General features: G+C 42.0%; 1 protein-coding gene across 1 annotated transcript; it reads right to left on the bottom strand.

The window, feature by feature from the left end:
- Positions 1-50: 50 nt before the first annotated feature.
- rasgrp2 (RAS guanyl releasing protein 2 (calcium and DAG-regulated)) lies at positions 51-11,583 on the bottom strand. The gene is made up of 17 exons (XM_010870586.5): positions 11,090-11,583; positions 10,299-10,618; positions 10,016-10,118; positions 9,824-9,880; positions 8,648-8,779; positions 8,262-8,412; positions 7,919-8,092; positions 7,314-7,430; positions 6,929-7,210; positions 6,751-6,831; positions 6,562-6,660; positions 6,368-6,483; positions 5,199-5,340; positions 4,351-4,387; positions 2,856-3,014; positions 2,278-2,340; positions 51-2,118 (listed from the first exon to the last, which is right to left on the bottom strand). The coding sequence occupies exons 2-16, from the start codon at positions 10,366-10,368 to the stop codon at positions 2,282-2,284; spliced, it is 1,779 nt and encodes a 592-aa protein (XP_010868888.1). The 5' UTR covers positions 10,369-10,618; positions 11,090-11,583; the 3' UTR covers positions 51-2,118; positions 2,278-2,281.
- Between the last annotated feature and the right edge of the window lie 1,025 nt (positions 11,584-12,608).

Here is a 12,608-nt window from a genome sequence, read left to right on the forward strand (position 1 = left end):
ACCAATCATGTGCACTCCAAATAAAACTTACAACGTGTGTTGCCATGGAGGACAATTACACCTTTATTGGGTTCATGGTGTATCTCAATAATTACGATGTCATTATGACAAATACATTTTAACATACATGTTTTATTTTTTGCCATGATCATTTTCACCAAATATAATTGATTGAATAGGCTAGCCCATTCTATGACAGGTGTAATGGCGGGTGGAACTTAACAAGCCCATTTTTATTTAAGCCTTTTATATGGGATATTTTATCAGATAGATATTCTGCCTTAATGCATGCAGAAATAGCACACAAGCCAGTCCAAGCCCTGATCCCCTCTCTTGGCTCCATAACTGTTAATGCACTGTGACAAGGTCATATGGATTGGACATCCTCAATGATAACCTTGCTTCAGTTGCCTATAGGGAACACTGCCACAATATAAATAGGACACGCTATTGTTATATGGCTTCATTTCACAGAGCAGCAATAGCCTACAGGATAGCCCAGTGTGGAGTGACTATTGTGACAAATCCTCATCTGATCCCAGGTAGCCTACTGAATTTGAAAGTTGGCAGGAACCATCAATACCTAAAAGCTGCATGTTTGTAAACGTGTGGTTCTAATCAAAACAGCACCACCTAATTAATTAACGATATTAAAACAATTTCCAAAAGAATACATTATCCATGAAGTCAATTGCAACAAAATGCTCTGAATTGGAATCTCTAGGGGATGCTGAACTAGGCCTTACTTACAAAGCCAAACAATGTTCAAGTGGACGAATGTTATGTATTTAATTCCTTAGGAAACACTAAAAAGAGAAAGAATTAAGAGCTGTCTGCTGTGTAAATCCCTACGAACCACAGCTGGAAGTAAATTAATTGCTATGGGAGCAGTCACTTGGGAGTAAGAGACACACAAATATTTTCTTGATGTGCTATTTGTGTACAGGTAGAAAAAGTGTGGAGTATTTTGAATAATTCCGTTTCTGTCATCTCTGAAACTTTCTATTCAACGCAAAATGTCTTTGAAAAAGTAATACAAAAATCTTAACACAATGCAACACCATCAGTGTTTAGCATGGATAATTGGGTAATTGAAGTAAACCTCATTTTTATTGTATCCTATACAATCCACAGCAATCCAATGTTACTGAACAAGACCACACCCAAACAAATGGCTACACCTAAAGCAAGGAATGTAAAAGAGGTACAGAATGCTAAATCAAGTGGTAGCCTACACCTTGTGTTGAGAAACACAAACAGCACCATCTCGTGGGGAAGCAATGTATACATACATAACTCCAAAAATATAACACCTCTGTACACTTCACCCACTGTGAAAGCAAAGATAAAGACTGAGTAGACAGGGAGAAAGAAGAATCAGGGCATCGGGTCTTAGACCAAAAGGCTCAGAGTCAGTTTCCATCCACCAGCCATTAGACTAATAAACACCTGAACTGGATTAACCACTTGCACCCTTTTTCCAAACCAAAGTACACATCCCCTCACACTCTTTCCAGCAGACACCGAAGACTGACAGACATAGAAGACTGACAGACACCGAAGACTGACAGACACCACGAAGACTGACAGACACCGAAGACTGACAGACACCGAAGACTGACAGACACCGAAGACTGACAGACACCGAAGACTGACAGACACCGAAGACTGACAGTTCCTTCCCATACTTAGACTCATGCAAAAAAAATAATTAAATCCAGTTCTAGCAAGCCGTTTATTTGGTCATTTTGATTCTTATATTTTCTTGTTTTCGCATTTTAAAAGGCAAACCCTCAAGTAAGCATTTAGTCAGCAGGTGTATCTATCATGTGCAAGCACAAAAATACATCTTGAAAAATGTATTAATCAGGAAATAAATACGTACATCGTCAAAATTTACAGTGATGGATCATAACACCAATGACGTTAATATGTTTACAATGCTTCAGGTCCAGCAAAACACATCAAGGAACTATTTAGAGAATGAAAACATTTGAATATTGTTAGCGTGCATTCTGTCTTCAGATAGGATCAGTTTTGCTTTCATCTGTTTTACCCATTTCAGCTGGTAACAGGGACAAATTCTTTCTTGTTTTCTCTTCTGTGTTGGTCTTCATTCTGATATGAAAAGAAATGTGTAAGTGGGCCGCCAAACAATTCAGAAATAAGTTTAAAATACTTGCAGACAAGGCTAGATTAGGCCCATTACTCCCACTAGGACATGTTGATAGGTAGATTATTGCAACACCTATACCCTTTATTCTCTAGAGTCGTTACCTCATCAAAGGTGGACATCAAACACTTCGTTCTCCAGGGAGTCAGGAGCTTCCTCTGTAATGACTAGGGAGAAAGAACAGAGGCTGTCCGTGTTAGGGCCGCCACATCAGCCTTGCTGGAAAACCGCAGAGCTCAAAATCATTTGCACTGAACAAAAATATATAGGTGTAACTATGGTAACTAGAGACCTGTTGAGAAATGCCACCAGGTGGTCTGAAGTATAACAATTTCCAGAATAACAATTAACAGTAAAAAAAAAAGATAAGAAATAAATCTATATTTAAGCTCATGAATATGAATTTATTCATGTGAGAGTGAAAAATAAAATCTTAATCATGATAACCACGTTTCAAGTTGATTGGAAAGGAGCAAAAAGCTAATTCACTCCAGCTTCTGATTTATGATAATAGGCTATGCACTTAATTAGCAAAATACCATATATAATTGCAGTAGTTAATTGCACTTGCTGTAAAAAAAAATGGTGATTTACAATGTCGCACAAATTCCAAGATGGACACATCCAGGTAAAGGTTTAAACTAAAATGAAAAGACAGGTAAGTAGTGTGGTTGGCTCGCACCTGTGTGTTGTAGAGTGTGGCTGGGCTGCACTATATTCGGCATGCTGAATGACCGGGAGTGTTGGGTGGAACGGGGATCATGGTCGACACTCCTGGTTCGCTTTCGACACTCAACAGTAAGGCGGCTTCGACAGTCCTTGTGGCAGCTCACACCACAGGCTAGTACAGAGAAGAGTAATAGTGCATAATGTGGGGTTAAATCTATTGTAAAATTAGGAAACCGAAATCATGGCACTGGTATTGCTTTTGTGCAGATTGATAGCAGGCGTTAGCTTCTTGTCAGCAACTAAATATTGTTTTTGTCTTCAACCACAAAATCTGAATTAGAATGGTTTCACTTGATGCTGCTCTACTCCTTATTGTGTACGAAGCTGGTCATCGGGGAATACATAGGTGGAGAAAATATGGCACCCAGAGACATTACCAAGAACTGGACGTCCCTCCAAAATTGATGAAAAGACTGGTCAGGGAGGCTTCCAAGAGGCCTACAGCAACATTAAAGGAACTGCAGGACTTTCTGGCAAGAACTGGCTGTGTGCTACATATTATAATCTCCCGTATTCTTCATATGAATGGGCTAAGGGGTAGGGTGCCAAGGCGGAAGCCTTTTCTTAAAAAGAAAAACATCCAAGCCCAGTTGTCCCCCAAAAGCAATTGGGAAAATGCGTTATGGTCTGATGAAACCAAGCTTGAACTTTTTGGCCATAATTCCAAAAGGTATGTTTGGCACAAAAACCACACTGCACATCACACAAAGAACACCATACCCACAGTGAAGCCTGGTCGTGGCAGCTAGCAAGATGAAGATGAAGAGGAAGTTCACCTTTCAGCACGAGAACGACCCAAAGCACAGATCCACAATAGCATGGCTTAACCAGAAGAATATTCAAATTTTGGAATGGCCCAGCCAGAGCCCAGACCTTAATCCAATTGAACATATGTGGGGTGATCTGAAGAGGGCTGTGCACTGGAGATTTGGTGCGCTTTTGCAAAGAAGAGTGGGCAAATATTGCCCGTCAAAATGTGCCATGCTAATAGACTCCTATCCAAAACAGCTGAGTGCTGTAATAAAATCAAAAGGTGCTTCAACAAAGTATTAGTTCAAGGGTGTGAACACTTATGCAACCAGGTTATTGTGAGTTTTTCTATTTATAAATTTTTTTCTCAAAGATTTCAGTTTGTTTTTCAATTGAATTGTTCAAGTATAGGTCACATTAAAGGTGGAAAAAGTTCTGACATTATTTTCCTTTGTCTCATTCTTTTACATCACAAGAACCTGCCATTTTAACAGGGGTGTGTAGACTTTTATATCCACTGTATGCAATGTTACATATTTTCTGGAGACCAGATTATGTGGACACTCTTTTACTGGACAGACCACTGATTTAATATGGAATCTCTTAAATATAAACAAAAATAAACAATATATTAGATAACATTGTGCGTGTTGTGCTGGAATTGCAGTATTATGACAGAGATCCTTTTAATACTGTACCTCTACACTTGTATTTCTGTTTGTAAAATCCCCACATCTGAAAAGGAAACACATCTGTCACATATCACGGGTTGCATTTGGCAAAAAGACAGGTTTATTGTGACTTTGAAGATGAAATTGATCTTTGAATTATCTTTTTTTCCAAACTGCACGTGTATCAATTTCATAGACTTCATCACAGACTTTGGCATTTTGTTTGGAACTGTCATTTCTGCTTCATCAGCGTCTGCTAAAGGAATCTGCTGACAGCTTGATTGGTTCAAAATGTTCACACACATCAGAAGGGGTATGAAGCAATAAACTGGAGGTTCCAAAGAATCATAAAAGACAAAACGTGTGAGAAAGACAGAAAAAAGCATGTGAAAATAGGAAACAGAACTGATGTGTTTGGGTGGAGGCCATCAGGAAACGTGAGATCAGGAAGTCAGTGGGCTTTTGTTTTGTCACCCAATGTCACCATAACCGCACATTATCTCCTTCCATAAAAAATGGTGCTCTCTGAATCTCTATTCCACAATCAATCTCCTTCGTGTTTAATGTCATATCCACTTTTTATCTTTTAATTGATTAATATTATACAAGACATACATTGTTTAGCAGACACCCAAGCATTCTGATACGCCCGCGATAACATCTACCACAGCGTGTATGTGACCACTAAGCGTTCGCTCTTATACCTTTGAGTGCTTCCTCTGAAATATCATTATTTCTCACATATAGGTCCTCATAATAAACTGGTTATACTTCACTGCAGGATATGTTTTCACTCACAGTATAAATAATGATGAAATAAAAAGGCTTTTTCATAGAGATGTGCACAGTTGAGGAATTCATGTAATTGTACTTACAATGCCTTTACAGTGCTGGCAAAGTGTAGGCTTCATACAGGTCATCTCTGAAAACGAGTGGATGAACCCCATCTTGCTGTTCAGCAAGGAGCTGGCCTTGGTAAAGTAATCAATCATCTCCTCTTTGCTTATTCTCCCGTCCCTGGGCAGATAAAAGAGGTTAAAGGTCACTAACAAGATAACCAGACACTATACTTGTGTGATTCACGGCTCTCAACAAAGGTATCCCATAATACTCTGACCTGGGTTGAAGATGGCGGGGGTGTGCACCAGAGCTCCAGGGTCAGAACGTGGTTGTTATTCAACATTCTACTGAATACACAGTCACAGAGCTCAGGTTGTGTAAGTTCTGACTGACAGACGGTTCGAAATAGAGCACTGCATGCTTTAAAACTTTGACCCCAAGTTGACCCTCCCACTGAATGGGCAACGTCAGCAAATGTTTTAAATGTTATAAATGAAGAGGACTTGATTATATACTGTAAAGTACTGCACTGATGTTTTACAAGCAAGCTTAACAGCATATGTGCGCTTCACATTTCAACATCACAAAAGGCGAGTACCGAGCCAGCACTGATGACCCCTAGCATGTATAGCAGGTACACCCTGGGTCGTTCTGAATTAGACTTTAAATTAATGGGGCGACTTCACAGCCAAACGCACACACCGACTCCTACCTCTGGCAACGTAAGTTACGACCAATGTCTCTGAGCTGCTAAAGCCTAACACTATGGGATCCTATTGTTTAACATAACCAGACATGTTGCAACAGAATACGCTTGCTTACAGACGATGCCCAAATGAATGCAGGGCTGTTGACCAAACAGAACGACTACAAACGACAGTTGAATACCGTTCTGTTTCAGTCGTAGAAGTGCACTGAAATGACTTGTGAACTGTTGACACTTTATGTAAGAGACGGGTTGCTTCCTGGAGACACCATTTCCTCCACTTATTAAAACCCATATTCTTTGTGTCATGTTACATGTCATCCACACCTTCCAAAAGTATGCGTATAATGTCTCCAGAGTATTTTCTTGATATTAGAATATTATTAATGTACACATTTCAATGTGTTAACAACGTCAGCAATTAAGACCAATGCAGTATCTTGAATAATTCATTTACCATGGTCATCAAGTGTTATCTCTTGATAATATGTTACTCACTGATTCTTGTCCAGATCATCAAACTTGCAGAGATATGGGAAGTTGGTCCTGATGATTTCAAACTCCTCCTGAGAGATGTAGCCATCTCCATCCGTGTCAAAATTCTTAAACACTGACTGTGAAAATATGACCATATTTAAGTATTTCTTGCTTCATAATTAAATTGAATATTTCAAGCATGTCAAACAGCCTACCTCCACCATCTTCTGGATATGGTTGCTGATAATGGTGGGATCAGCTTTGGGCTTCACAGAAGATGCCCATTCCTCTATCACAGGAAGACTCGGGGCGGACTGATTAGACAAATTAGAAACATGAAAAGCAGGCCTCCTTCCCCTGGATTGCACACAATATCGGCCAACATGTCCCTGAAACACACTCACCACGGGCCTGGCTGTGCGTGGCTCCCTCTGCAGAGACAGTTGATATATCTCTTCCTCCGAGTGGTACTGGTCCAGAGATACCTGACAGGAACAAGACACACAACGACTTCTTACACCAATGCCAACGGGTGAAACCGACCCGCCGGGTTTCTAATGTATTGGTTAGAGCGATCCAGACCACGAGGAGGTTGAGCAGGTCCGTGTTGGCATCGATACTGGGTGGCGTGGTCTGGATCAGTGCCAGCTCCTGGAGGATGGTGTATAGCTGCTGGGTCTTAGCCAGGTTGACCTGGGTCTTCTCCTGGTCGCTCCAGTCGGGCAGGGCCACGTGGACCGCGATCAGGTCCTTGAGATGAACTCCCAGGATGGGGAAGCGGAAGCCCGTGCTGTCGGAGAAGCGCTGGCGGTACCGGCTGTAGTTACCACAGGATGTCACCAGTTCCACCAGGTTGTTGAACGCCTGAGGTAAGGTGATGCACGAAAAATGTAAACCGTGCGGCAGTATTCACATATTCATGAGATATATTCATGTTGTCACTCAGTTAACGATTAACACTACTTACCTTGCTGACATCGCTGCTAATGTGCGCCTGCGTGTCTTTGAGGCGTGAGATAGAGCTATTACTGAGTCCACCCACTACAGCCATCAGAGTGTTGAAGTTCTGCAGCTGTAACAACCTCTGCAGACAGACCCGAGAAAACATACAACGTGTGTAAGCCTTAAAATAGAAAAGAACTGCACAGTGTTTAAATAAATAAATAATAAATGTAATTTACTGAGAATTAGTGGTTTTCAAGAACTGACTAAACTGACTCTTCATCTGGTGATTCAAGTTTCCATTATTTTATCTCAGTAATTTGGCAGAGGCTCTTATCCCACGGGATATACAGTTTAATTAATCTGAAGCAAGCTAGGTAAGACAATCACACAACACAGAAAAATTATATTCGATGGAATTTCTGACATTAAAAGAAAGAAAAAGGAAAAAGTCCAAGCTGGAGAGTGACTCTTTCTGACAGGGGTTGACACTTCCTAACCCAGAGATTGACTCATTCTGACATTGGAATTGACACTTCCTAACCGACCGATTGATTCTTTCTGACACTGGAGTTGATGCTTTGTAACCTGCAGATTCTCTCTGTCTGACATGGGAGTTGATTAACTGACCTGGGCCACCCCGATGAAGTGGGAGATGACTGCAGCCCTCTGGGGGGCCGTGGGTTTGCTGAGCACCATCAGCTGGATCCACTGAGACACACTGTTGAATAGGGTGATGAAACGCTCCAGGATGGGGTTGTCCACCGTGCAGCCGTGCATCACAAAGCTGTGGTAGTCCTGGAACTGGAGGGGACGGGAACGTGTCAGACACACTTTCCAATAGGAACGGGCACACATTGAAACATTTAACTACCAATACAATGTATATATGGCAGAGTTCAGACAAAAGCGAGGATATGGTTGTACCTGAAAGAAGCAAGTGAACAGAGCCACCTGCTGGCCACACACTCACCAGTATCCGACAGAAGGACTTGTACTCCATGTAGGTAAGGTGCTCGGCCAGCGCGGACGAATCCAAGTGGTCGAAGAGGAGAGACGTCTTCCTCTTCTTGAAGTCTGACTGAGCTTGTTGACTCACCTGTCTTCTCCACTCATACGAAGGCCTGACGGAAAAAAAGTAACCATCAGCAGAAGTCCTGTGAGAGACAGCCGAACGTAGAAGCTACTGTTCTTCACACTGCGTCATGAACTGTAAATCGGGGCCTCTGTGGATAAGTTGGTGGGGTGTGGTGCTTCCTGGGCCAGGATGTCACTCCCATGGCTGGGCCCCAGTGCGTCCGTCGCTGAGCGCGGAGTGCGGCGCGTAGGAACGCCGGCCCGTAGACAGGGGTCACTCACACGTGGTCCAGGTCGATGAGAGCGCTCTGGTTTTCCGCTCCCTTCTTGGCCAGCTTCTCCTTCAGCCCTTGGATCTGCTGCGCTAGCTCCGGGTTCAGGTCAAACTCCGCCGGGAACTCGCTGATCCAATGCCTTACGGAATGACAGGGCAACAGGGGCGGGGGAAGACATTGCCGTTGTAATTTCTGAGCCGGGGAGGTTTGGAAATAATACACCCACGGTATAGGGGAAGAATATCGGCATAGATGTTTTAGACCTGGTGTACACAGGTGACACCTACACAGTCTTTATATATGGAACAGAAACACTGACAGTATATTCAATACGGCAGGCCTACACTCACGGATATCACTTAAGCAAGAGGGCGGTTCATGGCAAAAACCGCGCGGCTATTCTTAGACACAAAAGCAACAAGAGGTCCCCGAATGAAGCTATGGAATATTTGCCATGTAAATAAACACTGAGGTGCCTTATTGCTAGTATAAACCAGTTACAAACACATTCGGGAAGCAATCGTTTTTTTTGTCCCCGAGCAAGGCAGTTAACCCTAATTGGTCCCAGGTTGTTGCTGTAAATGAGAATGTGTCGTCTGGAAGGTTCCTTGGTAAAATGTAAGTATAAACAAAAACATGTGATGTCTGCTACAGTGTGTTCGCCAATGTGCTTGTTTGTTGTCGCCCATTTTATAAATGGCATAAAAGCCCCCCATAAAAGCAGCTGTTTATCGCTTTGTAAATGTAGTGGTTTTGTGGCCTTTCACGTCATCATTCGGTGTCCTGTTTATCTGTCCTGAAGACAATCAACTGACACGTATATCACAAATAAATATGCATTCAAGAGCTCACTTCTAGCCATACAGCAACACGGATTTAACAATACCTTGGTAAAACAGAAAGTAAAAGATCTGGAAATCATAAACACATGTATAAACACATAAACCCAAACACAATCAACAACACATGCATGATGTCATATATACATGCCTACACATGAATGATACGTCTACGCAGTGGTCATATGCATTCAGGTCAAACAGCATGTCTTATGCTTACACGAACATTATGTTTGGCATCTTCCGTTGTACACGTTGACACACAATCATATCGTCTACGGCACTAGAACGACTCAAGGAAACATTTTCTGTCACCCCATGATTGTTCAGCAGCATTCACTCACTTGATAAGATGGCAGATTTGCAACCTGAGTTCAGCAGGACAGTTTTCCTCCAGTGACCTGGTGCATCATTAAGGAACAGAATTATTAATCCACCGAAAGGATTGGAAGTCCTTCGCTTTGGTGATCCCGTGGGCTACCACCGTGCGCATCAACACAACCCTCCGCATTCATTATAAAGAACATAAAGGATACATGTTGGACAGTTTTTTGGCCAATTCAACAGAGGATAGGTACCAGGGATGCATCATAAGAAACATTCGGACCAGAGAGTTGTCACCCAACCTGCCTTCATCATCTACCCGGAGAGACAGAAAGACACGGATGAGCTTGACAGCATGGCCAGACTGACACGCGCTGTGTCAAATCATTTAAACGCAGGAAACTGCTCATACAAGCCAAACAACAATAAAATGTAATCTAAAGAGATCCTGTGTGAAACAAGATCAGACACAGGAAGTGAGAGATTGATCCAGACCAAATGCTTTGATGCAGGCCTCCGTCAGCTCGTCGACTGTCGCCGACTGATCCAATTTGATTGGTTTCATTCTTCAGAGGTTCCCTCTCCGATGGCCCTTTCGTCTGTCTCCTCGGTTTGGTTCACATGCAGCGTGACTGTGATGAGGTACGGGAATGGGAAGGAAGCCTGTGTGTTGTCTGTTGTATTGGGCAACCTTCCCCCAGAGCCCTATGATTAGTCTGTTAGACCTCAGGCAGACTGTGACCCCGCTGTCAACAAGCAAAGGGCCCTCTTCCTCTTTCATGAGGCTTTCAGTTGAAGTGCGCTTCCTGCCCCACCTTAAACCAAGAACATCGGTAGAGTTGTGAAAACAAAAAACATTAGGTTGGATATGTTCTGCCTACCTAAGCACTGGCCTTAGCAATTTTAATATTCAAGTGATCGCATACAAACATTTATACTTCATGATCTACTATTGTGATATGAAAACCTTCAATATTGTAATATATTTTTGCGTAATAATTCATAGTTTCTCATCACTCTGATTATAAATGATGAAAGGAAAAAAGAATCCCTGCCAAACATGATTACCCATCACACAGAGCCTCCCTCTGAGATCAAAGCGTGTTGGTAGTTATTCAATCTTGTCCCAGATATCAAATTAATGTCAGCAGTTAATTTCTCAAGCACAGTTCCACATTGCTCATTCATGCCTTTGCAAATTGAGTTTAGGAAACATTTTACTGAATTTATAATTTCCTGACCTAACTTTTGTATATGTATTATTGGATAAAAATAAAAGCTCTTACCCTCTTGAATTGACCACAGCTGTATTATCAGGAGATGTGAAAATCTGGAAAATGTTCTGTCATCAAGTGGATTGCAAACATCAAGTGATTCTTTGATCCTGTTAAAACCTCATTAACTGTCTCAGTGAATGTAAATGGTATTAATGTATATTAACAGTCATTAAGATTCGACTATGAAAAGCTACCAGAATTCTTCCATTCAGAGCAGTTCCTCCGACTGACTGTTGAATATCCTTTCAGCTGTCTTTTTTTGTTTCCTTTTTGCTGAGCAATTTGAAGCGGTCACATTTCCTTTTTCCAGACCATGCACCAAAACGTCAACCACCTTTTCCCTGGAAGTAAAAGTACCCCTGTCGTTGGTGTGATTTCAGAAAAGTAATATTAAAGGGACACTGTAGGAATTGCCTTATTTTTAGCTTCTTCTTTTTAGACTTGTCTCAGGCTCTCTCATGCAGGCTCTCTCATGCATGTGTTTCTGTGCTGAAAACTGGCTCTCATGCCATCCCTGTGGTTTATGTGATTAAAAAAAAATTATGAACTTTCTGTGGTTGTTGCTCTGAACTCATGACCTCATCAGGTTAGCACCCTGAATCCCCACCCATCCATTGGCTGTGCCTGTCCCACCCTCTGTGGCTTTTGCATGGCCCAATTGTGCCTTTGTTCATCAGTCTGCTGTGTCCAGACACTGTGCTAAAATGAAGGCCCACCATGCCCCTTAGATGAGGCACTGACTCCAGAGATTGTGCACACAGTATCTAATTGGCTTGAAAAAAGGGATGGCCGCTCAAGTGTGTGTATACACTCCTTACCTAGTTTTAATACGTGCCCTTTCATATTAGCATTACATTTGGCTGACACTCAAAAACACTTGATTTAACCTATATCACCTCTGAGTTTTGATCCGGTTGGCCGATACACGCTGCTTAGACAGGCTAAAAGAAGCAGAGAGGATCAGAGGACTTCAACCCAACTCTATTGCTTCTTCAGTTGGAAGTTACATGTTTCAGGGCAGCAGAAACAAAGTTATTCACCGCACTAAAATATCTACACACCATTATCCAACCGAACATTATTAAACCCTTTAGATCCCAAAGCGGCCTTGCTTTAGATTCCCGTAGCGGCCGCAGAAAAAAGGGTATGTTGTCATTTGACTTTTTTTTGTTTTTATTATTTATTTACTCAAAATGCTAGCAGAAAAGCGGCCGCGACAGTCTCCTTTTACGTTAGAGGATTGTTTGGTGATACAAAGTTTGAAATATCCTTGCTCTTTGAAAGCGATAATTATGTTGTGGTGAGTATCAAATACACTGCAGATATATATTTGGTGTTGTCAATATCTTTTAGATGACAATAGTAACCATGTATGGATAACAGCGCATCAGCTGTGGAGCTCGAAGGTCGCTTGCTCTTGTTTTCTTGTAATTGAAAACGTTCCAGTATTTAGCAAGCGTGCCGCACAAGCCCTGAAAAGTGAAGCCAAAATGTCTCGATCGCCCCCTGGTGAGTGGTCCCAGTATAG

This window comes from Esox lucius, chromosome 7 (assembly GCF_011004845.1).
Source record: "Esox lucius isolate fEsoLuc1 chromosome 7, fEsoLuc1.pri, whole genome shotgun sequence".
In the NCBI taxonomy this organism is placed as follows: Eukaryota; Metazoa; Chordata; class Actinopteri; order Esociformes; family Esocidae; genus Esox; species Esox lucius.